Below are 27373 nucleotides of genomic sequence, written 5' to 3'. Positions count from 1 at the left end.
ATTGACAAGCCCTTATTTTTTCATCTTCCCTCCTAGTTTCTTCTCCCTCTCTCTATTTCTCTCTCGCTTTCATCCCTCGCTCATTTTTTCTCTCCCAATCCCACTGCCCCCCCAAACACACACACACACCCCCTTCCCTCAGTTCCTCCCCTCGTCTCCTCAGAGCTCCTCCGCATTAGCAGTCAGCTCCACTCCTAGACGTACTTTGTTTTTCAACCATGGTGGAGGCTGAGCGAGGAGGGAGCGAGATATGGAGAGAGAGAGTGCAGTGCAAGTGATACAGAGAGAGAGAGAGAAAGAGAGAGAGAGCATCATTTACACAGTCATCCACGCCGAGCGGACCCTGCAGCTCACCCTCCCTACCTCCTCTTCCCTCAGCCACTGCTCACGATGCCAAACATTTTATGTGTTATTTAGTCATGCCTGACTTTATCGAATTTGAAAAACATGCCAGTCACGGGTACACCCCCTTGCCTCCCCTCTCCAAATCCCCCACACCCTCACCCAACTGCCAACATCATCCTCATCTCTTGCTCTCTCTCTCTCTCTCTCTCTCGCTCTCTCGATTGAGACTCTACCATCCAGGTCTGACCTCAAGAGCCTCTCGAGCCACTGTCTTTGGGGACATTTCACTTCTAAATTAAGTTTTATTCCCAGGCTTCACTCCCACCTCCCCCTTCTCCTCCTCTACACACACACCTCCTCCTGACCACCCACCCACCCTGGGGAAAGGGGAAAAAGAGCATAATTCTAGCCAACAGAGTGTTGACTCTAAGATGGATTATTTCTGCTTGAAATCAGAGGCCATGTGCTGCTGGATAATGTGGCCGTCCCGATCCCCCCACCAGTGTTCTAATGATGGAGATTTGACCGGCAGCAAAATGTAGAGAAACAGAGAGACTTGTTCCACTAGGCGAGGAACGAGAGGCTAAAGGAAATCCCAACATGCTCGCCTTCATAATGCGAAAGTCAGGATTTATGGTTGTTTTGTTTTTGCTGTTATTTAACAGTCCGACGTAGCTCAGTGGGTGGACCGGGTCACAACCACTTAGTGGGATTAGAGGGTTGATTCCGACTTGAACCAACGATGTCAAAAAGAAAATAAAACAAAGAAAAAACAAGTATACTGTTTGTATGTTTTAAGGGTTTCTAACAGTGTTCCTCAACTTTACAGCCCTATCAGATGAGCTCATCACACCTCACGATCCAAATATATTCATTTGAAATGATTTTAAACTGGATGTTATTTAACACTTTCAATTATGTAAAAATTTAGATTGTTACAATATTGTTTTTAATACAAGACAGAGTGACCCTGGAATAGTCGATGTTTAGGCTTGGTCTCTTCTTTTTTTCAGTCGGTTCGTACAAGGTTGCATTTGTAGTACTACGATATACTGTATATATACTGTATATAGTTGGCACTTGGAGTGGCAGAAGCTGGATGTTTAAGTCATTTATTCATTACTTTTAAGCTATTGTTCAAACTTCTCTGCTCACATGGTAACGGTTGGTGCGCTATCCTGTGCAGTCGGTTTACCTTTCCTGTTACTTAATTGGTTATTGTTACAATAAATTTAATAAAGATCAGCCTCAATACATCCTACTCATCCTCTTGAACAGAAATATGTGGATGTGTTTTTTTTTTTTAACCAAGCCATAGTCATTTGTTCAAATTAGCCAAGCTACTCCACAATCACCCTACCCCCTAGTAGATGCAAAAGTGCTCCCATTGGTACAAGTACCCCTGGTTGGGAAGCACTGATTGAGGCAGTGTTCAAGCTGACATAAGCCCTGCATAAAAAAAATGCAACCCCCTCATTCATTTTAAGGAAGCCATTCTGATGACGCAGCGGAATACCTATGCAGAAGCAATAAAAAAACAACAATGCAGGGTCGCCCAACAAAAAAGTTAAACGTTGCTCAAATTTGCCGGACTGAAATGCGGCAGCATTCAGCAAGGCGCCGTGTTGGCAGCACATTCCTGGTAGGTTACTTTGTAATGTGAACAGCGTAGTTCTGCTGTTTACCTCACAAACGTTTCAACAAAATTAAAACGATGACTGCCATGATAACTATGTAAAATCCTGTCCTATAGTATTATAATCAGCTGTGCAGTGTTTTGACATCTGATAATCTCATGGGTTTTTTTTATTGTCTCACGGGTACCTGAAGCAACACGTCCTACCTGTCCCCACCAGCGCAGTCCCGTACATTTTTTTTAATGCAGTGTTGTTTTTCAAATACCCACTTAAACTACGTGATCAGTGTAGCTCATCTTTATATACAAGGGACATTGGTGTACTGTAAACATCAGTGTTTGGCTAAGGTGTCTTGTAATAATTAGAGATGGTCCACAAGATGACATGACACATAAGTAAAATTTTTAAAATATTCAAAAGAAAACTCAGATGTGATCTGAATATTTAGAAAAGGGGACATCAACTGTTTGCAGCCAGCATTAAAAATGTCAGTTTAGCACCAAAACGTTGCTGGTTCAGATCCCCTGCGCGTTTGAATGAAGGAGTAGCACTTTACCTTCCAGTAACTACTGGCCCTGCCCTTGAGCAAGTCAAGTTGCTCAAGTGGAGCTGCACAGTGATGTTTGGATGAAGCCTGTGGTTGCAGTGCAGCTCTCAGGCATGTATTGGTGCAGGAGTGTGAAGCAGGGCAATGCTGAAAATGAGTATCTGCGTTCAGCAGAAACCATATAGCTAGAAAAATAAAGGCTAGAAAAAGCAGGCTCTATAAGGAGGAATGTGCTGCTAAGATTCAGTGTTGTAGATGTATGGGTCATTCTGCAAATTGGGGCTGCACAGCTGCTCAACAAGTAACAGAAACTACAATATTGAGCTCTGCAGTTACCAGAAGAGGCTACAATTTCTGTCCCAAGTGAAAGCTGTTTGACGCAACTGCTCTCTGTGGATGCCGTGCAGAATCCCTGATCTACATATTAAGTTGTGCACTGAAGACTATCTTGCTTTATATTCTGAGTAAATCCTGTGCATTAACATCTAATTTTTCCCTTTCGCTTCACATTATAGTGAAATAAAGCTGTGCCTACACTGCAAAATATCCATCTTAACAAGTCATGTAATGAAGTATTGACTATAATGAGATTTTTCTTTAGAGCTGAAACAATTGGTTGATTATTGATTAGTCTACCGACAAAAAAATATTGTCAATTTTGGTTATAGTTAAATCATTTTGGTTCATATTTTCAGCAAAAGTGCCATAAAATTCAGTTGTTCGAGCTTCTCAGATGTGAATGTTTACTTGTTTTCTTTATCTTCTATAATAGGAAATGTAATATCTTTTTGGTTTTGGACTGTTGGTTGGACAAAATAAGACATCTGGAGACATCACCTTGACTCTGGAAAACTGTGATGGAAACTTTTCATAATTTTCATTGATAAAATTATGTATAGATTAATTGATAATAATCATTAGTTGCTGCCTTACTTTTCTTTAAAAAAGACAAAATAATCTTTTTAGAAAAAAGTGACAATATATTTGGGTTTTTGAAAAGGAGATTTGGGATTTTGGAGATTGGTTTCATTGTATATATTGCAGTTAATAGTGCAGCTGTTCCGCTAAAGCAACTCAAGTAGATTTATGTCAGTATCAACTCTAATGATAGAAGGAGCTCTATTGTATAAAGAACTGGACTTCCTGCACTCTGGTCTGGTGGATAGAAGACGTGTAGCAGGATTTCCAGTGTCCAACATAACTGGCCCACTTGGCCAGTAGATCAGAGTTTAACTGGCCCATGTCTAGTTTCACTGGCCCAGCAGCCAAAAAATGACAATAACTCTTTTTTCCCATAATTTAATAATTTATGATAACATTTCAATGAATATGTATAGACAGAGCAGTGAGAGAAAATAAATAATGGCATTTGTTTGTGTGCGTGTGGTCACTCCAAGCTCCTTCTGTCTGCTTCCGCAAGTCACCTGTCGTTTATAAAACGAACCCCCACAATCAGCTTTTGCAGGAAATCGCTGGCAAACTGTACGAAACATACCACAGTCGCTGTTTTCCACCCAGGAGTATTGTTGCTTCCACAGAAGCAGAAAGCTCCTCTTTCTTTTCCTAGCATTGTATGTTTCTTTCGCTCACATTTTTTTCGAGTACCGGCAAGTATGACAATGTAAAGTATGTGCAGTATATAGTGCCGTGCAGTTATACTGATGTGATGTGGAGGCGGAGTAACACAAGGTGTGCTTCGTCCAGTTGGCTTCCTGCCAGAAAGGCCTGAAGGCAAACTTCTCCCACGTGCAGTTAACACAGAGTGCATGTAACGCAGAATATTTGTGTCTTCAATAAATTGTTGAACGTGTGCAGTTAAAGCCAAGTCTCTGGATATTCGTCTTATATACCAAGTCCTCCGGTCATATGAAGTTATAACAATATGTATGATGGATGAATGATGCTAGGGCAGGAAAGACTGTTTATGACTCTAATTGGCCAATCACTGGCTAATCAACTTGCCTTGCATAAACTTTTACTGGCCCCAGGTCATCGATTATGTCGAACCCTGATTTCAGGTTCTTAGTAGGGAGGCAGAGTGGGATTTTCACTGATGTTGCAGAGGTAGAGAAGCTCTGAGACAAAAGAACTCCTACGCTGTAAAGCTGAAGTTTAGGTGCGATGGTTTTGCTGTTAAAGACACTGTTTTGTTTTGTCAAAGATGGTTTCCAAACCCTTGATGAGGAAGCTCCTGTGTGAAATTTCATTTTTATTTTAGCCAAATTAACTGCCGGCTATTAACAAAATATACTGTTATATTTTCATAATCTGAAATTAAAAGCTGAGGAAAGGCATTTCAGGACATACAGGACATAGATTTCATACTATAAAATACAACCAAGTATTCCAAGGAATCTGTATCTTGCATGCCATCACAGTGCATCCCTAATGTAATGGGAAATGTAAGCCTCTCGCTCTCTGTATCATCCATTCTTTTCCTTGAAGCCAGCTAACGCAGAGGAGATAGAAACCAGACAAAGCCTGAGGGCTATAAAACACTGAAGACACTTTCTCCCTCCCTGACTCCTCCTCCAGTTTTCATCATGCAGCCTGTTCTTTGTCTCTTTAGACTTCTGCAAAAAGTTTGCACTGCAGAAGTTGTCCATCTTAATAATTCAGTTTAATACTAAACTTACTAAACTCGTGGAATCATATTATGCTCAAGAATATGTGAAAATACTCTCCTTTTTCCTGTGCAGTCTCACTCATATGAGGAATATTCAAAAGTGAGTGTAGTATATGAGGCATCATATCTTGGGAGAAGTAGATTCAGAGGCCCAAATTCATGATATTGTCAGTTGTTTCAAGAAAATCTTTAATCTTCAGATGTGTTGGAAAGAGTTGAATTTACCTCTCTGCTCTGGAAGATTTATTTGACACTTTCAGGGGGAAATCAGACTCAATCTAAGAATAAAGGATTTGAGTATTTCTTGGAAGGTGAATAGGTTTCCTGAAGGCTGCCTAGTGTTCGATAGTCAGTGACACAATAGGTTACAGGACAATCCAGTAGTTTCTGTAAATCTATAATGTGCCTGTTGCACTGAGATTCTTGATTCATAAATTGACCACAATCAGCAGGACGGCTGCTGCTCAATAGCATATATTTAGCAGCGAGTTCATTCAGATTTCTCATAATTACTACAGTACTGCTAAAAATATTGTAAATGATTTGTGTGGGATTATTGTTATGCATTTATTGTTTGGTCCCATTAGAAGGCTTTTCAGTTTTTAATGAGACTGGAATAATATGAATTAATGCATGCTCAGTATTTTTGAATATGAACATTTTTCATGTAGGGTAAAAAAAAACCCTCCTACAGTGGCAGTATTACGAGCAACCAAAATGATTTTGTATGATAGAAAAGGGGTCAGATAGGAAAAGAAGAACGTCTTTGCTCTCAATTATTTAATACATTTTATTAATTTGAACATCTGATCAGTTTCTGCTTCCTCCAAGGAGCTTTTGATAGCCAATGAAATGTTTATCTTGATTAATGAATCTACAGCAGATGTCCTTGTCAAGCCGTTTCTTTGCTATTGTGCTTTTCTGAGCAAATACTATCACTTTTTTCATTTTGGATGTGTTATCTTTAATCTTTCATTTTTATTATTGAATTTAATTTAATATTTTTGTTTATGTTTGTTGAATGTCCAGTGTAATATCTCGTGTATGATATGATACCTGTTATACAGTAACATAGCTTTTGCAGTAATTAGCACTAAAAACTTCAATGACTATTATTACTATTAGTAGTAGAAACAGTTGTAGTGGTAGTAGTTTGTGTAATCATTGTAGGGTTGAGTATTAAGCCTCAGTGCTTTCTGGTACAGACTACAACACGTCTATTGCACAAAATAATGAAAATTGTTCCGATAGCTGGCATTGGATGCTTGCTCAGAATTGATCTCTTCTTTATTTATCCTTTGATCTGACAGTTTCTGATTTAAGTCATAAGAATGTATTTTATTAAAGCAACGTATTGTATGACCGTTTGTGTTTAGACATTTGAAAAGTTTGATTTCTTTTGTTAAATAAAAAAAAGGATTTTGTAGACAAAAATGCATATTTCTTAAATTAAAGGAGTAGTTTGACATTATATATACTTTTTTTTACCTCTCTTGCTGAAAGTTAGACGTGAAGATTGATACGACTCTTATGTCTGTGCATTAAGTATTAAGCTAGAGCCAGGAGGTGAGTAGCTCAGCTTAGCATAAAGACTTGAAAAAGCAGAAAACAGCTGGCCTGGCTCTGTCCAAAGTTCAAAACTCAGCCGATCTAAAGTTCACTTGTTAACACATTGTATCTTGTTTGTTTAATCCATCCATAAATAGAAATGTAAAAACAGTCATTTGTTGTTTAAGAGCTAAGGAACTTTGGAGAGCGCCATGCTAGCCATTTCCCCGTTTCCAGTATTTATGCTAAGCTATGCTAATCTCCTCCGGGCTCCAGATCCATACTTAACGCACAGACATAAGAGTGGTATCAATCTTCTCATCAAACTCTCAGCAAGAAAGAGAATTTTCCAAAATGTTGAACCACTCTGTTAAGGTTTGGAGAATAAAGTGTTGTTTTGGTACTGGAGCTCAGGTGTTATATCAGCACTTGTGCCAAAGAATTTCAAACAATACCCTAATCATAATAGTAGCAGCAATAGCCTGTAGTTCTATAGATTATATAATAGTAGTAGTTACAGTAATACCAGTAGAAGCCTTAAAATTGTACAGTAACCACTGTAGAAGTAATAGTAATAGACCTAATACTAGTAGTAGCATCATCAGAGTCTATTAGTGATACTGTGTTAGTGGCAATATGTAATAATGTCACCCTCTTCTGTCTGATCATTTCCTCAGACCATTTCATGTTTGGTCTCCTTCTATATTTAGCAGCTCTTCCCTCTCTTTTGTCTCCCTGCAGCGATCGGCCGGACGTTGATCCCCCGTTATTTCAGCACGGTATTTGAGGGAGGGGTCACCGAACTCCACTACATCCTCAAACACTCCAAGGAGTCCTTCCACAACTCCTGCATCACCCTGGACTGTGATCAGTGCACCATGGTCACCCAGCACGGGAAGCCAATGTTTACAAAGGTAACACCTGACCCCTGAGCTTCTCCCAGCATGAATAATTGATCACAGGCTATGATAATGGGCCAGACGAGGTGTTTAACTGGTTAAAGATCAAATCAATTTACATTCTTTGATTCTTTTTTTCCTCCCTGTTTCATTTTATCCCTGTGTTATCAAGTCATACCTGGTACCCTTACTGTTAAATATGGGAAGGTCTTTATTTATTTGCTGCATGAATTAAAAAATTATGTATTATCTGCTGAGATTGTATACATTTTAAATGTCTATCCATAATTTCCTAAGGAAAATATTGGGTACTTTAGGGTAACTTAACCCTACATACACTATTTGAGATAGTAAATTATATTTACTTTATTGTACTATCAACTGATTCTGTCCCCATTCTGTAGTGTTCATTACAACAGAAGTTATTTTTCCTTTTCCAGAGAAAACTGAGCAATTTTGTCTTCTAGGCAAAAAAAAAATGCGAGGGTGTTAGTCTACATTTCAGTGCATTTTCTGAATTTGTGAAGGGGTTGTGTTCAAGCTTAAAAAGGGTGTTAAGTTGTTCTTTGGCGGAGTAACAACATCAATAAACTATCTACAAATTAGGTCTTCTATCTAAAGGATAGATTCACAATTTTTCAAGTCTGTCTTACAACAATAATCAGGTGTGAACATTGAAATTGGTCGCTGTGATTATTCCTCCTGTTCATGCTGGACGTTAAGAGACCCCTTCCTAATGCACTTCCAATGTAAGTGATGGGGGACAAAGTCTGTAGTCCTACAGTCACTTATTACTGATTACATTACACAAAAAAGCTTAACTGAAATCATATGGACATATGGTTACTGTATGTTGAATTATAGAATTAAAATATCTCAGCTGAAAAATGCCTGTGACCACATATCTGCACTAACCAGTGTTTGGAGTTTAAGTTTCATGCAGGGAAATGTCACACATAGCCATATTTACCCTCTTTACTTATCAGCATTTTGACCTTCTACTAGACCCCAAAATCCACTGGCATTTCTCATGTTAAAGATGTTGACAGATTCTTAAGCCCTCAGGTACTCCAAAGGCAATGCTAGGGGGACACGAATAAGATCTTTGAAGAGTATGGTTTAGTTTGCAGTATAAGTAAGGCACCTACAGAAGCAAGAAAAGCAGAGGAAACACAAATTGCGCAGGTGAGATAATCCATACCTGACACAGAGGTCTTCTGAAAGCACTAAAGCTGAGCTCATCTGCTTTTGTCTTTGGGGAGAGAATCCCCCTGTGAGCCGGAGTGAATATCGGCTTCACCACAGTCTGATCCAGATGGCTAGCTGACTCTTAGTGGTCTTCTGCTGACTGTCTAAATGAATTTGAGGCCAGATACCTTGTCAGCGCAGAGCAGGCGAGCTAAAGGGATTCCATGTTCCCTGTACCATGAACCATGAGCTACAGCACCAGACCGGATTGTTCTGACATTAAACAGCTATACGCCCTCTTGTTTTCAGGACTTGACAGTATGCACTCACTCTTGCGTGTGTGTGTAAGCCTGTTTGTAGTGTGCAGAGTCTGAAATTAACTTTTTGGCTGACCTGTCACAGGCTGTGAGACTAAAAATTTATATAAAAAAACATCACTGCACAAAAAATCTCAATTTTAGCAAGTAATTCTGTCTGTTATTGAGATTTAAAATCTTATTTTCTGAAAAGAAATGAACAAAATGTGCCAAATGTTGAATCTTTTTTTGAGCAAATTCTTCATAACAGGGAAATGGAATCAGGATGAAATGGAGCAATTTTCACTTCTCTGGCAGATTGCTTTCTTTTTAAAGTGTTTTAAGGCTGAATTAGAAATGATTGTAGTCATAAGGGGTTTATACTAGAGCTGATATTTAGCTTAAAAAATCTGATTATGACATATTGGCCGATATATATATATATATATATATATATATATATATATATATATATTTGTTTTTATTTTTATTTTTTCACGTAAACACATGCTGTAACCTAAACAAAGGCTCTTTAGAAGTATTCTGTACATTTGGTTATTATATATTATATACATCTCTTTAGCATATCTGTATTATTATTATTATTATTATATTATATATCATTATTTTTTTACTTATTGACAGTCATACTATATACAGTACACTGATACTGATAAATATGTAATAAGCTAATATCGGCTTATATATTTGCCCGGTCAGTTTATCGATGGAGTTCTACTTTACACTTACTCTCACAATGCTATTTATGAAAATACACATTGATATTATTGAGTGAATCATAGCGTTAGTTGTTAGTTAAGTACTTGTGCATGCATGAACTGACTTGGATTAGTTCTCCCAGCAGAATCCTTGTTGCTGCTCAGAGTTTTTGAGAGCTCTTTAAAAGAGCAAAGCCTTTTTATATCAAGTATGTAAAACCATTTGCTATTAATGTTCAATGTCTTGACGCAAGTGTTTCTGATTTTATTATGATTTTGTCTTGATATTTGTGTGCATGAACAGGGTCTGCACGAAAGACTTTGGAGACTAATAAATAGCTTTATAAATAAAAAATATATTCACATATTTAATGTAAACATACACCCTACCTCTCTAACTTTACCTGTTTTGAATCGCAACCTCCACACAATCAAGAGACATGTTGTAATACTTCACATTTTGCTATGAATTCTTAAGGAAATGTCATTTCCACTTGAAAAAGTTTTTGAGTAGTGTAGTGCAGGACCTTTATTTACGGTAGCATACCAAAGTCAAGTCTTACCATCATTTCAGATGGGACAGGTGTTTACCTCAGTTCCAGTGTCTGTGTGAGTGAACGTGTATGTTGGTGTATATTTACATGCATGACTGCCTACATGTGGGTTTGTGACGAGGGGGTGCATGAGGTCGTATCTCTTTTTCTGTACATTTGGAGGGGAGAGGATTTTGTATTCATGTAGTGGTTGGTGGGTGGTGAGGGTTGGGCATGTGTGTGTGTATGTGTGAATGGGTGGAGGGGGGGCTCTTTGTGTTATCATATCAGTAAATAAGTATGAAACATCCCCAGTAACACTTACAGGAAATGTCTTTTTATGTTGCTGTTGTTGTCCCCCTTTTTTTAAACAAGGCTTCCCAAATGGAACCAAAAAAAAACAACAACAAAAAAAAACCATAATATATTACGAGTGTCCGATATTAACGGTACAGAAACAGAATGGCCCAGGCCTGGTCAACAAAAAGCTAAATTTGATGCTTGCAGCACTGCTCTCTTTTCATCTTCACCTAAATTGGATGAGAAGAATTAATTCATTAGAAAAAAGGGGAAAAAAAGAATTCCAATAACTGAGCATGTTCTCCCTGAGCTCCCAGCAGCAGCAGCGAGCCTGCAGCTCTGGAGGCCCGAATCTCAATCAGCTCTGCCTCGCCTCGCTTTCCTCAACCACCACCTCCTCCCCCCATCCTCCTCCACCAACTCTCCCCCCTCTCCTCCTCGCTCTCATCCCCCTGCCTGACTCGCTCGCTCATTCTCCCCTCGCTCTGCACTCCACCGCTCTCTCTCTCATCCCCCCCTCTTCTTCTTCTCAACCTCCCCAGCACCCTCAGCACACACACATGCACACACAGACACACACACACAATCATACACCCACACACACACATTCAGAAACACGCATCCTTCATCCCTAGAGAAATCATCCCCAGCTCCCAACTCGCTCTCTTGCTCTCCCACTCACTCTCTCTCTCTCTCTCTCTGCCTGTATCTGTCTCTTTCTTTGCTCGTCTCATCTCTTTCTCTTTCAAAATTTCAAATTCAGATTTGGGGTTATTGGCATGGCCATATTTAAAGAGTAACTCTGGTTTATTAAAAATTGGGTCTTATTTTTTTGTTTTAGCCATCATTCCTGTCAGTAGTAACAACACTGTCGTCACCAAGTTAATTGCTAACATCTGGGAAGCCAAAAATACATCATACATGGCAAGAAACACTAGCAGTCAGACAATCATTTGTTAGTTTATGTAGTCATAGTCAACATAAAGGTCAAGGGTAAAACAATGAAGTCCGATACTAATTGCAATTGTGATCCTTGATGTAAACATAGCAATGGGCTGACATCATACTACCATACAATCTGAACAACAAAACCAACACAGTTAATACCTATACAGGCATTATCCATTAATAAAATCACTCCAAGTCAAACATCCAAAAAATGTAATATATAAAAACTGCATATAGTACAAACTATAAATAGGATGGTAAGCTTACACTTCCAAGACCTTCTTTTTTAGCCAAAGTAATTTTAAAACTATAACCCAAACTGTCATCATCACAGGCTGGTTTAACAACGACCTGCCATTCCTTCCATAGTTGCATGTATGCACACTTTTCCTGTGCAATGAGGCTTTTTTACCAACATTTTAGGTGTGCAAACTTTTGGTTTCACCCTCAAATGAGGTGGTTTAGATACATGGTTACTAAACTTTTTCAAAACAGGGTACTCCTTCATATAGATTTCAACACGTATCGGTATCTTTCCATCGCTTGCTGTGTGCCATGTTCCAGAACGCATTTAGCATTACTATGAAAACCAATCTGAGCTGCAGCATAACTGCATATTTAACAGGGATTTTAATATGGTGTTTATTACTTATTTCTTCTGTTTTTATCTATTTGAAAACATAAATCTAGAATTGTGGTTCATGTTAATGTGTCCCGAAACATTATAAAAAATGTACAATAAAACAATGGAAATATACAAATCTTAAGGCTTTCTTGGTCCATCCTCAAGGCACCCACTTTGGGAACCACTGATAATTTGGCTAAACCGTGGTCTTGTTTACAGTGTGTTTAATCGTCTTCGCTTGTGTTTCTTGTACCATCTGACTTAAGTGTAGTGATATTTCTATGTTCCCAGATCTTAGCAAAAGAAATCATCGCCAAAACTATGAAAGGCTCAAGTTGTAATAAATCAGAATGATCCTTTAAGCACAGTATTGCCAAATCAGATTTTTTTCAAAAAAATTACCAAAAGGTACCCTATAATGAAAGAAAAAAATTATTGAAAAAGAAAGAAAGAAAGGAATATATATGATAAGATATAGTTTGTGTAATGGTTACGGTGAGCACCCAAGAAGAAAAGGGATGAAGTAAAATCAGACAGAAGGCAGTTTTTGAAGGAGCTCAGCACAGTTTCACGTGTTCATGTGCTCTCTCTATCTCTCCCCGTTGCTACTCATCTGGCGGGACGCTACAGACTTAACGAATGGGCGGGGTTAGCAAGGTGCTAAGAGTGGGTGGTACTACCCGGGTGCTGGTGGACTGTGTGCGAGTTTGCAGGGCGGCAAGGTGTCGACAAGGTGACACAGGGTGCCAATTTGACCAAAAGCCTCCAACCTCCCAGCCGTCCCTGGTATCCCAGCACCTCTATTCACTACCCAGCAGGCTTTGCTTTCCCTGGCCAGTGTGTGTTAGTTCTGAGGGCACGGCCCTCGTTACCGGTGCCCAGTTGGGGGTTTCTGCATGCTGGGAGGTGAGCAAAGAGCAAAAGGCGAGTTCGTGACATGGTGATCTCAGCTGAAGTGAATTTAATTCCCTGAGTGGATTTTTCTTTTTGTTTTTGGGAGAAATTGACTAGTGGATGTGTTGTCAACTGTGTGTGTTTCTCTGAGCTTTGCTTGGTTTGTAGTCAGTAGTTTCTTCAAATCTCAGGCATGTTTGAGTTGTCACTCTACCATACTTTAGTTATAATTGTAGATACTGAATTATATTTATGTTAACATTGAAATAATCTACCTTTTTTTAGTTATAGTACTTTTTAAAATACCACTAGTCAACGCTTATTGCAAGGTACATAAAAATCATGGAAGTGATTCAAATACTATACCTTAACATGACAGTCAACAGAGGAACTTAAGGTTATTATCTCGATTATTATGATATGTACAGCATTCATGACTTCTTCTGGGGAATATAAATAGGATCAAAGTTAACTATGATAGGCTCAACCATAGCAACAAGCTGCTGACATTCCTTTTTATACTGCAGATTATATTTTGTGTTGCCTTTTTCCTATTTTTTGTCATCTCAGGTTTTCATTGATCTTTTTATGTCTAGTGTTTGTATTTAGATTAATTACTGAATGTCTATTGGTCTCAGATGTTCCTGTGAATTGACCTGTTTGTAATTTGTTGTTGCAGTCTGTAAAATGCTGCTTTTTGTATTGTTTGTTTAATTCCCGGTCTATGACCATAAATTTGTTGCTTTTTCAGTACATTTTGTACAGACCGTGTGCAGGAGTCCACCAGTTTTTTATTCCTTTTTGTTCACCTATGCACATGTTTGTAATGCTTTTATTAGATTATATATATTTCTTTTTTTAAGATTAGTTTTAGATTTTTTAACCTTTATTGACAGAAGACAGTAGAAACATTCAGGAAACATGGGGAGAGAGAGAGGCGTTGAACCATGCAGCCAGTGACAATTAGTGCAATTAGTAGCAAGGCCACTGGGACACTCCAATTATACGCCATTCGTAAGTAAATATATTTTGCACTACACGATCACACCATATTTATCCAAAAAAATTTATTTAAAAGTTTAATTTGAGCTGTTAAATTAGGTCCACAGTTGTAAGTTGATTGCCATGTTTAGGGAAAGTATTCAATAACATCTTGCAGCCACACTCATCTTACATTTGCTTTAGCTCAACTAAGGCTAACTAATGATGAATGAATAATTTTTTCATGACTAATTATCATTATTGGATTAATTGATCAATCAAAAGAAAAATTTAAAAAACGGTCTTCACAAATTCCCAAAGCCCAAGTTGACATATTCAAATTGCTTGTTTTGTCTGACCAGTAGTCCAAAAGATATTCAGGTCAGTATCATAGAAATGTAAGAAAACCAGCAAATATTCACATGTGAGAAGCTACAAATGGTGATTTTTTATTTATTTTTTTGTAATTTTTCTTAAATAACAAATTAAACGATTAACAAATTATCAAAATAGTTTTGTATAAAATTCACGAGTGATTGACTCATCGACTCATCTTATCAGCTCTAAACTCAACATATTCACAGTAACACACTTTAATTATATATACATTAACCATAAATAACTCCATAATGTGGAGTTACAGTATTATAAAGCATGTCAGCAGCTTGAGGCTATAATTGAGCATATTTAGTCAACTTTGGTCCTCTCTACAGTATATTCACCAGAAGCAGTCATGAATGCTCATAATAATCAATTTAATGACCTTCAGCTCCTCTGTTGTTAATTGATTGTCATGTTAGGGTACAGTATTGAATCGTGTCTCAGCAGCAGGACGTTGTTATTCTTCCTTACTCTTTTGAGCCGGAGATCCCCTGATCTCAGCCCTGTTGTGCGGGAGATTTATGACCCTGCTCTTAAATCAATGGGTACTCTCTGTGAGGGGCTGTACCATTTAATGGACCACTTTTTAATTCAAGGGGATTTTCCTCCTTTTAGTTTTCATAAGAGAACAGTATTTAGCTAAAAAAAAATATATAATTGTTTACAGCCATTGTGAGAAATATTAGATTTTAACCAATTCCCAAACAATTCTCTCTCAGTATGGAGAAATAAATAGCTTTGTATGATTGAATCTACTCTGAAATCTGTGAAAAAGGGCTGCCTTGGTTGCATTTGCGGTTAATATATCTCTGCACCAGTGCCACTAAGACAAATTCCTGCACATTTATTGCACTTGGCAATTAAAGTGATTTTTATTCTGGTTCTGATTTAGCTGGTTTGCCAATTTATTTATTGGTTACAGAGAAGCAGAAAGCTTGTGGAGAGAAATAAGAGCAATAGTGGAGGCAATGCTAAAGACACAGTTGGCAGTATGGAAAAATAAATCAATAGGGCAGCATTGTTTCACTGTAGGCTACAGCACCTGGAAAGCATCAGAAGACACTAGCTCACTTGTAAACAGGATTCAAGTCATTTCACTGCTGGTGGGTAAAAAACATGAATCTACAAAAAAGTATACTTTCAGGACAGATGTAAAGATGTCAGGTCAAGACTTAAATAATATGCATACATATGTTTATAATACATAAATATGGTTTCTTGTTTTTAGTGTACTTTTGCAAAATAATTAATATATGTGGTTTTAAGTCTTTTTTGAGTCAACTCTAAACTCATCACATCTGTGTTTTGTAGCTTTGAAAACTATGTATCTCCATCCAAAATATCAGCTTTTAATGAGCTTAGAGAAACAGCCCTGTGTTCAGCTTTGTGACAATACATTTGTCAGATAATCCATTGGGGTTTTTTAAATGGTTTATTTATCTTAAGAGGTAGAAGAATTTTCTCAATCCATAAAGGAACACTTAGTCCTTCAGTTTGTCCTAAAAATTAAAACTCACCAAACTTGGAGATAGTGGTAATGGATAATGGTTTTCACTGGACAGCAAAGGTTTACACCCACAGTTTGAGTTCTTGTGAAGGTGTTGTTTTAAATTTCAGGGTGTTACAAGTCATGTTGTATCCTTCCTCTCACTCTTAACTCTGAGGTCAGCTGTTGGTAAAACTGCTGTTGGAGTTAGACTAAATAAAAAAATAAAATAAAGACCATTTTCATTGTCCATTAAACACCAAGGATTATTTCCAAACATTGCTTTAGTCTAATCCACACTTATCTAGCTGAGACAAGCCCATTATCCAACCGTGCAGATCCCAGGCGTGTTTGCACGTAAAACCACTGTATCAGCACTGAATTGTGTCAGTCATTGAATGGAAGTGTTAATTTCCAAAATGCTATATATCTATTTTAAGAAGAAATAAAATTATTATCTGACTTTAATGACCCCTGGGGGGGGATTCATGTTACAGCAGCACAGAGACAGACAAAGAGATAAAAAAAGATAAAGCAAAAATAAAATAAGAAATAAGAGCGAGATGACAAAAAATGTATATACAATATGCACATTACAATACCTATATAAGTAAATTGTACAAATATCAGGAACTCCAGTCTTCAATAGTCCATCAATAACAAATACAATATATATAATAATGCATTAAAGTTTATAGTGATATATATGTGTGCATGTGCAATATACACATGCTATACAGTAATAATACAATACTATGAAATGTATATGTAATGGAAATAAAGAAGAATACCATGATACAGCATATAATATGTTATAAACATACAATAATAATAAAATCAACATAGTAATGTAGTATTATTATGTAGCAATAAGTTATGTAATGCGGTGTACAGTAATATAGTGTTAGATATGTTAATGCTACTCATTGTTTTTCCCACAGTAATAACAATAATAGAGACATGTAATCAAGGTTCAGGTGTATTGTTGTAAAGTGCTTGTTACAATGTGCAACATTAAAACTAAATATGTGGTGTATGCAGTAGTCATGTAAACAATAAAACTACAGCTACTGACTTTCAAAAGTTGCTGTTCTTCGTTTGTTCTAATCTGGCATTTTTAATAGGTGTCACCTTTTTTTCCCAAGTATGAGGTACTATTTCATTATGTTACAAAACTCTCTCTATATATACTTATTGTAATCTCAGTTGGTTGAATAACTCAGGAAACGCACTGTTGCACAAAGAGTGAGAACATTACACATTTTCAGACAGGAGAGGAGCGGCTCTGCGTTCGGGGGTTTTTGGAGCAGTCGAGCTTCTATTTATTCTTTTTTTTTTGTTTTTGTTTGACTGAGTGTGTTGGAGTTAGTGGTGGAGCATGTGACCAGCGGGGGTTAGGGGGTGTGAAGTGGGGAATGAGGGTGAGGAGGGGGTTGTGGTGTGTGTGCGGGGGGGGGGCAGTATGGCCGCTAGCCTCTTTCTTGCTGATCCTCAGGAGACCATCTGCGCTGGGGGCATTGATTAGAGTGTGTCTGGTGGGATTACATCTTTGCCGTTGCCATGCCAACTAATCAGCTGATTTTTTTCCTCTTCTCTCTGTCTGTCTCTCCATTTCTCTCTCCTCTCTCTCCCTGGTTGTCACAGCAACGAAATTCGGGAGAAGCGCAAGGGCCCCGGCAAGCGCTGAATTCAGCTAAAGGGGCGAAAAAATGTTTTTTCCCCCTCACTGTATCTCTCTCTGTCTCCCTCCCTCTTTCTCTCTCTCTCTCTCCTCCTAATTGGCAACTCTCTCTGACCTGAAGTTCTTTTGTCTCTGGTGTAAACACACCCCTCTCCAGATTACATTTATTTTCACATTTTAGAAATAGCTGGACGATTGAGAAGCCCAAGGACAGATGCTCTGAATGAGGGAAGCAAGCAAAGTAAATATTGGGAGCATAATAGCTCGCTCCGTGCTACAAAATCCTTGAACAAATTCCAAAAAGGGAGACGAAACCCTTCCAGCGTTTTTTAGTGAAATCACGCCTGGCCAATAAACTGATTTCTGTTTTGTCTGCGTCCAAATCAGCTGGCGGCCGCCTGTCAGCTGTTAAAGATTACTGAAAGAGATATCAGGCTGAGGAGAAACGTTAAGTAACACTAACTATATGATCTTTGTCCAGGTTTGTACAGAGGGTCGTTTGATACTGGAGTTTGCCTTTGATGATCTGATGAGGATCAAGACGTGGCACTTCACCATCCGGCAGTACCGAGAGCTCATCCCCCGCAGCATCCTGGCCATGCACGTGAGTGTGACATCATTAACACGCGACGACAACCCCGATCTACACATTTTAGGTGTCACTAACGAGGGTCTCTGCACTCTGCCAAGACACTTTTTAGATGCTATTCATGAGCATATGAAATTTAAACGCCAACAAAGCAGTTTGGAGGGATTTTTGCAAACCAATTTATTTGCAGACATCAAAGGCCACCGAGGATAAAAAAAAAAGAGCCCTTGTCTGAAAAGGGAGAGAGAGGGAAAAAAAACAAGGTCGAATGAATAATCTGCTTAATTCCACTAAGTGTAACACACATTTACTTACTGGAGCTGTGGAGTGTAGCTGGAGCTAGCAGGTCTTCTATTTTCAAATGATTTTGAACTGAAACTGTGTGATACAGGACTGCTGTTAGGGGAAATGAACAAACATTTTTTAATAAATAATGGAAGCTAAATTATACATATACACTAAGCACACCTAGATAAAACTAATACAGTCTAATACAACAGTCCTACAATAAATCCTATAAATTCATGAATGTTGTAATGTTCAGTTTTTCAATTTTATGGTCATTTTGGAGGCAGCAGTTTGTGGTGCTGTTGAATTGTATTGCGTTATACAGACAGGTGTTGTTTTGCTAGGCTGCTATAAATAACAGAAACACCTCTATGTATAATGCAATGCAATTCAACAGCACCACAAACTGTACAAAACAGAATTCATAGGATTTATTGCAGGACTGTTGTATTAGACTGTATTAGTTTTAGCTAGGTGTACCTAATAAACTGGCAACTGAGTGGATATTCACGTTGGCCCCAATACTATACAGTGGTGTTTTTATATGTTTCATGGGCCCAGGGGTTACAAAACTCTCTTAAGCCCCTTTCATATGTGCACCTCTTTACGTAAATGTGATGGCAATTTACATGTTGGTCTCATGTCTGAATAAGTAACTTTTACATAAAAGTCATGACGGCAATCTTACTACGTCGGACCTACTAACATTTCCACAAGAATGTTGTTGTTAAATTAACGTAAAGAGTACAGCAGCACAAGGTTAAATACACAAAGAGAAATTAAATTAGCGTCTTGTTCGCTTGATTAAGATCTCTGTAATAATTTTCCCAAGTATCATCTCCCATGCTCAAAGAAAATAAAATCAGTTTAATAAACTGGACCGCTTTGAATGAGTTGACTTTACGTTGTTAAGGATATTCTTCTCATGTCAAATAAGTTCATACATTTTTTCCCCTTTGCAGTGCAAACAATGTAAGAAGTTTTAAAGAAATCTCATACAACCACAATAGTTAGACCAGTCTCCCGCTCTATATTTTCAACTTTCAACTTAAAAGAATATCCAGAAAAACACTTTACGTACAGCTTGTGAGCCAAAAGAAATTCCCAAGTTAACATTGGACTTTATAAAACAGGCAGTAGAATTCTCTACCTAATAAGTGATGAAACTGATGAGAAAATGTATTAGGAGATTCACTAGAAGAGAAGTGGGGGTGAGCATCCATCGAGCTCAAGATCATCATTAATTAAAGCTTCAACAGCAAGATGCGTTTTAAAATCCATCAGTGATGCAGACTGTGAGGGAACAGAAAACACCTTTCTTCCTTCACTTCAATAAACTTTTCAACTGTTTCACAACACTGATGACGCCTCCTCACACGTACAAGGTGCCACGCATTGTGCCAGCATGTGGCTCTTTCCATATATGTCCTGTCATGTTTACATAAGTCACCTAAATCTGAATGAAAAAAGCCATTACTTTAACAGATAGATGGAGCCAGTGTTATGTATTCAAAAGGTCTGGCAAGAAAATGACAAAAATTTAAACAATAATTTATAGTGCTCTTGCAATAAAGTTGCTATACATGCAACTCATTTGCTTGATAAATAAAATGAGATTAATTCCCAGTATTTTCTATTTACCCCCATGGAGTGTGATGTGCGTGTGAGAAGCAGCTTGGCCTGCATAGTGAGCTTCTTTTTTGGCCAAATCTTCATATGAATTTCACTCAATAAATTGGCCCCTCTGGGTATTCACACTAATTCCTGGAGAGTGGGATATTGTGGGGTATTGTAGGTCCTTGTGGGTCCTGGCCAGATCTTCAGTGATTTGTGTGTGAGTGTAAGTTCACTCTTTTGATCGCTGCCTGGACTAATGAAAGCAGATACAGACACATGGGAGTCAGAATAGAAAACTGCAGATACCATTACAGATGTAGCCACTGTGGAAGGCCCAGTTTATGATGTGAGCTGAACTACTTTTACAGTCGCTCATGGGGAACTGTTTGGAAGAGAAATAATAAAGTTTGTTCTTATTTTAGTTTTCAGAAGTTTATAAAGAAACAGCTAATACTGTAGATACTAGAGGTGTGTGTTCAGTGATGGAAAGAGTAAGTAGAAGCACAGAATAAGTACAACAACAACTTAGTGTGAGTACCTACTTACTTTTAAAAAGTAGCTTATTTTAACTCTATTTAAAATGTCTCTGAAGTGAAAATTACTGAGAAACATAAGATGAACAGGAATTATTACATATGATGAGGACAAGAGGACAGAGTAGGCTTTGTAGTAAAAAGTGTATTAAACAAAATATGGGTGTGTAATCTCTCCTGCCACGGCTGCTTTAGATTTAAACATTGTTTAGGTCTATAAAAGCACTTGTTAAATTAAGTAGCTTTTCATAAATTCTTAAATAAAAGCTGGTATTCAAATAATGGCCAGGTCCAAAACCACAACTGTGATACAGTTTTTTCTTCACATCTGCTCAACGTATGTGATGCATGTACAGTTAAGCGTCATGAGGAGATCGGGCGTGCTGAATCGGTGCCCCATTTTAAATCACTCCTCAAAACACACTTATAAACATACGTATAAAGCTACTTTTAATTGTTGTTTCTAATGCTTTCATTTTGGTTTTTACTTTTTTATTTATTTTTTGTCTATTTGTTTTTATTCATTTTATTGTATTCCTATTCTATAATTGCCCCCGTAATACTTGCTTTGCTCACTGACACTTTGCCTCTTTTTCCATGTCTTTTATTTGCTTTGCTCTGTTTTATGTATGTACAGCACTTTGTAACTCTGCTTTTGAAAAGTGCTGTACAAATAAAGTTATTATTATTATTATAATGTAGTATAAAGTAATTACAACTGTCAATACATTTTCTGTGAAAATGTGCAAAACCATCACAGCCGAGTGATGCAGTTCCTGTAACGCCCACTAGATGCTGACTCCAGAAACTCATCTGTATTGAAGTCAGTATCAAAATTGTCAATCGATTTTTTTCAATTGGACATTCGGGTCTCAATAGTTTTGGGTTTTTTTTCTTGACGATGGTTTTAATAGTGCTTGTTTCATTACAGAGGGCCTAAAGAGAAGTTTTGGGGCATGTTTGCATAATTGACAAATGTCTCAACTTACCACATTCAGGTCTTGTTACTCCAAGATGGCAGCCAGCAGTAAACCGTCATTAAGTCCCTTCAGAAACCTGTTGTTGTTGTCATATTTGTTTCAAGTTCAGTTTAACTTCAAAAAAGCTGAAAATGTACTTACAGTTTGAAAAGTAAAAGTGCTCATCATGCCAAAAGGCCCCATCCACAGTGTTTTATTATATTACTGCGTTATTATTAGTGATCAAAACAGCATTTAAATGTTGTAGCTGGAGGCTCAGTTGAACAGTTTTATATACTGTTGGGATGTTTGTCTTTTAGAAACTATTGTTTCTATAATCCTAACTTGGTTTATATTTTATGAACTGATCATATGTTTTTTAAAAATATTAATTTGCAAAATAGCTTGTTACATTAACTGTAAAGAAAGAGTAGTGTGGTAAAAAGTACAATATTTCCCTTTGAATTGTAGTGGAGTATAAGTATAAAGTAGCAATAAAATGGAAATAATCGAATAAAGTACCTCAAAACTCTACTTAAGTCCTTAAGTAAATGTACTTACTTTAAACCACTGCAAAAAAAGTTAATTTCCTTGTTCGAGGGATTGTAAAAAAAATACGCACAGATAAAACACGATGGAAGCTGTGTATCATCTCAGCTGTTTCCCCTCCCAAACATCTGCTACACCCCCTCCCACCCACACATACAATATGCTTTCCCTCGTACAAACACAAGGTAGAGCAGTAGTGTTACATATAGATAAATTAAAATTTATGACAATAAAACATTTATTTACAATTACAAATAATGCAACATGGCAAAGATGCAACAGCTGTTAAACACATTATTGGCTGCAGTAATACAATCTTCAGTGTACAAAGAGACATTAACACTTATACAGTATATTCACTGCATTATTTTTTATACATTAAGTGGGTAGTAAGTCTGTTTGGAAGAAGGAGTCAGATACTTTACTCTGTCTCCTGTGATTGTTATATTGTTTTATATTATTTTATTGGATTATTATTACTGATGCATTAATATGGAAGCAACATTTTACTGTTGTGGTGGGTCAAGCTGGAGCTAATTTTTAACTACATGTATATGGTTGGGTACCCAACAATGGGTCATATTTTATAATCTGATTATAGTTTTTCTATATGTATTTTATATATATTAAATAAGTAACTACAGCTGTCAAATAAATGTGGAGTAAAGAGTGCAATACTTCCCTTTTGAAATTTAGTGGAGTAGAAGCATACTGTATCTTAAAATAGTACCTCAAATGGAAAAAAAAATACAGTACTTGGGTAAATGTATTTAGTTACAGTGCACCACTGCTGATCAGCATCCTGCCTTCTCTAACATTAGGTTTAATGTACTGTAGATGCACTCTATCATTGTCTTCACTGTTCAAACGTCTAGTTTGGACCATTGACATGCACCTTAAATTGTCGTAGAGTTTGTACTCTGTTGTTTATCTGTCTTTGGCCTCTTGAACTGAGTTTCTGTATTGTCACTGCACCATATGTGCCAGTATTTACTTGTGTCACTCCACAAATTGTTGATACATGGCTGCACCGGTGCTGCCAAGATACATTCCTCTACAGTACGTTTAGACTAATTCTACTTGATGAGTAAAGTAGTTCAGATTCTGATGGTCTGCCAATAATACACACTAATTCAATTCTCCTGTCACTCATGTTGGTCTGCTGACGGTACAGAAGAACTCCCTCTCTTCCCTCTTGACTTTCTCCACACAGAGATGCGACTGGAGATAGAATTATGCATTTTTCATGAGGTGGTGAAAGCAAGTGTGCTCACTGCTCAGTCTGCTTTTGCTCTGTCAATACCTACAGCTTTTTATGATTTGACTGCTTATTCTTGGAGCGGCAAACAAGCTTAGTGAATAATCATGTGTCTTCATGAGATTTTTTTGTTTCAATCAGATGTCATCCTATAATTGCTATCTTGGCTTTTTTTGTTCTTATTTAAGATGTGTTCTTTACTCCTACACACATACTGTATAATCACAGGGTTTCCATGCATTTTCTATTTTACAATCACTTTATTCAGTGCTGATTTTTTTAACACATTTGAAGATGGTGGTCAATTCTTAATCTGTTGTGTGAGCAATGCAACTGTCTACTGGACAACCTCACGCTGTTGCAAGTTATGCTTCACAAAAACAAAAAGCACAATACATAAAATGAAAGGGTAGGTTACATCTGCGGATTTTTGGCCACAACTTAACATTATTAAACTCATTTTCCCTGCAGTCCAGACCCCTATATACAGACACCGAGCAACATCATCAAATCCAGTGAAGATATGAAATTGAAAATATGCGGATATTTAAATGGAATGACAAAGTAATATTGATTAATTAGCCCACAGTTTGACAATAGTGTGAAATGAAGGCCTGAAATACTTCATTCAGCTTCATGGCACAACTGCAATAACAATGTTAAGTAGTTGAATTTATGACTTGAGGGTGTGAATGTGTTGATTGTGCATATCTGATGAATGCCAGTTAGCCTAATTGCCTGTAGATAATTAGTTTATGCGTATTCAGTTGAACGCAAACATAGTGAAATATAGATGTACAATATATAGCCTATTTATATGCGTTTGTTCTTCATTTTCATTTCTTTGCTGCTGACTTTAGGCACAAGACCCTCAGGTGCTGGAACAACTGTCCAAAAACATCACTCGCATGGGCTTGACCAACTTCACCCTCAACTACCTCAGGGTAAGGACTCTGTGGTGTGTGTGTGTGTGTATGTGTGTGTGTGTGTGTGTGTGTGCGTGCCTGTGCATGTGTGTGACAATGTCTATGACTATCATTCTGCTTTTGTTTTTGTTCTCAACTCCTCACACTTTAATGCACACAGAGGAACAATTCTTGTCAATTTTTTAATGCAGTAATTCATGTTACTCATATTTTCTAACTAAATCTCTTAAACTTACATGTCTAGACATCATAAAGATGTTTTTATTATGTAGAATATTCATGCTTTGTCATATTTAATATGGTCCTTGGCATGATTACATTACCTACCCTGCAATAAATCTGTGATGTTTTATTTCAGATTTTACATGTACAGATATATTCAGTGTTTGCAGGTTCAAGTTTGACTTAAGTTTCATTTTCCAGATACGGTTTTCTACGTTCTCAAATTCACTCTTTAGTTAATTTAAGGTCATATCATGGTTGTAAATGTAACTATCTTTCTCTGTCTTACTGGAATTAAAAGCTTATGCTGTTATTCATGTGCTGAACACGTTTTATGACTCACAGGCGTTTGAAACCTGAGTGTATAATTTCATGGCATCAAAAACAAAAAATAAGCACTTATTTCTTCTTTACTCTCTGTATATACATGTTTTTCTACCTGACCGTATCAATATAATTCACGGAAATAGGAAGTATAAACTGGCTGAATACATTAGTGATTATTTCACAGGGTTTTGTTTGTGTTTTTCAACGCCACAGTTGACTGACAGCTACGATTTCCAAATGGGAGAACAAGAGCGAGCAGGAGAGAGAAGAATTAATTGGATACAGAAAATTAGCATAACATTAATGAACGCTCCCTGTTGAGACTCATAATTGTGAAATGGCGCACGAATCGGGGAACGGCACCTCTGCTGCTTATAATAACTGAGTGAAGAAAGACAGACAGAGAGGGAAAGAGGGAGCAGGGTGGCTGTTTTTGTTTTCCTATAACAATTATTTTCTATACAGAAAGCAACTGTAATGCCATTGAAAGAGAAAACACATAATTCAAGTATCTGTAATTACACACTAAAGATTTAGCTTCTGCTCATTCTTTATTTTGGTGATTCGGATGGTCAGTGCTTAGCAAATGAAACAATGAAACAGGGATCATGCCTTGTTTTCTGTTTGCTGACAACATGCGCTTTATGGAAGAGGTTAAGTTGTTTGTGTCTAAATATTCCCAGCTTTGCTTTTGAAGAATGGTTTAGTTTGTTGAAATGACTCTCATTGCCTCAGTGGTCTATATCTGAAATATTTCACATAAATCCTTGTGTGTCTGCTAAATTAGGAATTGGCCGACTTTCCCAGAGAACAATGTGTTTTTTTTTTTTAAATGCTGCAGAAAATGTTCCTCTTAACGAGGGATTTAACCTTGTTCTGAGGTTTTCTTTCATTTCAGTAATAACGAAAACATCATAAACTACATAGATTATTTCACTAGTTTAAAAATAATGATATTTAGTTTATTGATTTTGCATTTTAAGCATGTGAGTTTACCTAGATTCCCAGTTTTAAAGAGCATCAAGAAGACAGAAGTAAGAATTCAAGGCTCAGTTACATATTAAATGTTTCATTGAGAGGTTACTGTGTCCTATAAAGCAGTGGTTCCCAACCTTTTTTCTATGTGCTGACCCTCATTGATTAAAGTGTAATTTTCCCTAATAGACTGTTTAATTTGGATACTATTTTGAGGCTTGACGAGAAATAAACTTTTGCAAGATTAAAGCGAAGATTACAGAAAAGTCTGAAAGTCTATTTTTTATACCCCAAAAATCATCTCAGTATTCCTTTAGATTTATTTTGCGACCCCTTCTGGGGTCTCAATCCCAAGGTTGAGAACCACTGCTGTGCAATCAGTGTTATTCATCATGTCACACACCTTGTAAATGATATTTTCCCCTACTGTTATCCAAGGATGTCAAGGTAAAATATACCCTTTCCTCACATTAAACTGGCAATAATGTGTCCCTGGAAAAGACCTTTCCCAGCGTTTATCAGTCCTTCCAAAAGAGACTGACGGTTTCCTGGCTAAGGGGTTACAACCAGCCTTTCTCTCACTCTCACAAACATACACACTCTCTTTTTTTTTTTTTTTTTCATTTGGAGTATTTAAGCCTTTCCATGTATTGGAGCTGCCGGCTTCCTACTATTCAGCCTGAAAATAGCCCTTGTTTTCAGGCTGAGAGCCAGGGCTTGTTGGCTGAGCTGTGGAGGGATATTACTGTGTCAGGAGGGAACTATCAGAGGAGAACAAGGGATTAGTCTGCTACAGGGATGTTCACTTTACCTCGAGCTGCATGGCATCAAAACACTGCCATCCTAACATAGGGAATACCAACAGACATTACTATGTTTATGTAGAGTAATTTGACGTAAGCAGCTGAGTCTACGGTTGTTAGAACTTATTACAGGGTTGGTGGTTCGATCCCCATCTTCTTCTGTCCACATGTCGAAGTGTCCTTGGGCAAGTCACTGAACCCCGGGTTGCTCCCCTGTCACTGGGGATGCACAAGCCAGTGCATTCCTAATTGCCAGTCCCAAGCCTGGATAAATGGGAGGGTTGCATCAGGAAGGCGTAAAAAGCCTATGCCAAATCAAATATGTGGATCATCAGATCTCCATGCCGGGTTGGGCAAAATGGAAACAGACGATCCGCTGTGGCGACCCCTTCGGGGAGCAGCCGAAAGACGAGGAAGTTGGTAATAGATACTGTAAATGATACACAGTCTCCTTCTAAGTTTTTCCCTTGTTTTTCCTTTTTACCTCCAAGTGGCTGTACAGTACAGCTGAAGACAGGATGAGCATGTTGATTAGAACTGACATCAGAAACGTAGGGGTGGTGGGATGCTGAAGGTCAGATGAGATCATCTGAGCATGCAGTGAATGATTAACAGTCTCCCTTCTCTCAGTAACGACTGTCAAAGTGCCCTTGAGCAAGTTAGTAAACCCACGCCTACTTTCACTCCAGTAAT

At 37.6% G+C, this 27373-nt stretch overlaps 1 protein-coding gene across 8 annotated transcripts in view; it reads left to right on the top strand.

The window, feature by feature from the left end:
* ldb2a (LIM domain binding 2a) overlaps positions 1–27373 on the top strand; it is a 94835-nt gene that overhangs the window by 54483 nt on the left and 12979 nt on the right. For all 8 annotated transcript variants that reach the window (XM_044206072.1, XM_044206070.1, XM_044206069.1 and 5 more), the window contains exons 3-5: positions 7445–7617; positions 18116–18238; positions 24288–24371. In XM_044206072.1, the coding sequence (XP_044062007.1) occupies positions 7445–7617; positions 18116–18238; positions 24288–24371 (380 nt within the window). The remainder of the gene's footprint in view (positions 1–7444; positions 7618–18115; positions 18239–24287; positions 24372–27373) is intronic.

This window comes from Siniperca chuatsi, linkage group LG8 (genome assembly GCF_020085105.1).
Source record: "Siniperca chuatsi isolate FFG_IHB_CAS linkage group LG8, ASM2008510v1, whole genome shotgun sequence".
Classification (NCBI taxonomy): Eukaryota; Metazoa; Chordata; class Actinopteri; order Centrarchiformes; family Sinipercidae; genus Siniperca; species Siniperca chuatsi.
The sequence above is the reverse complement of the archived record's forward strand: the minus strand, read 5'-3'. Positions and strand labels throughout refer to the sequence as shown.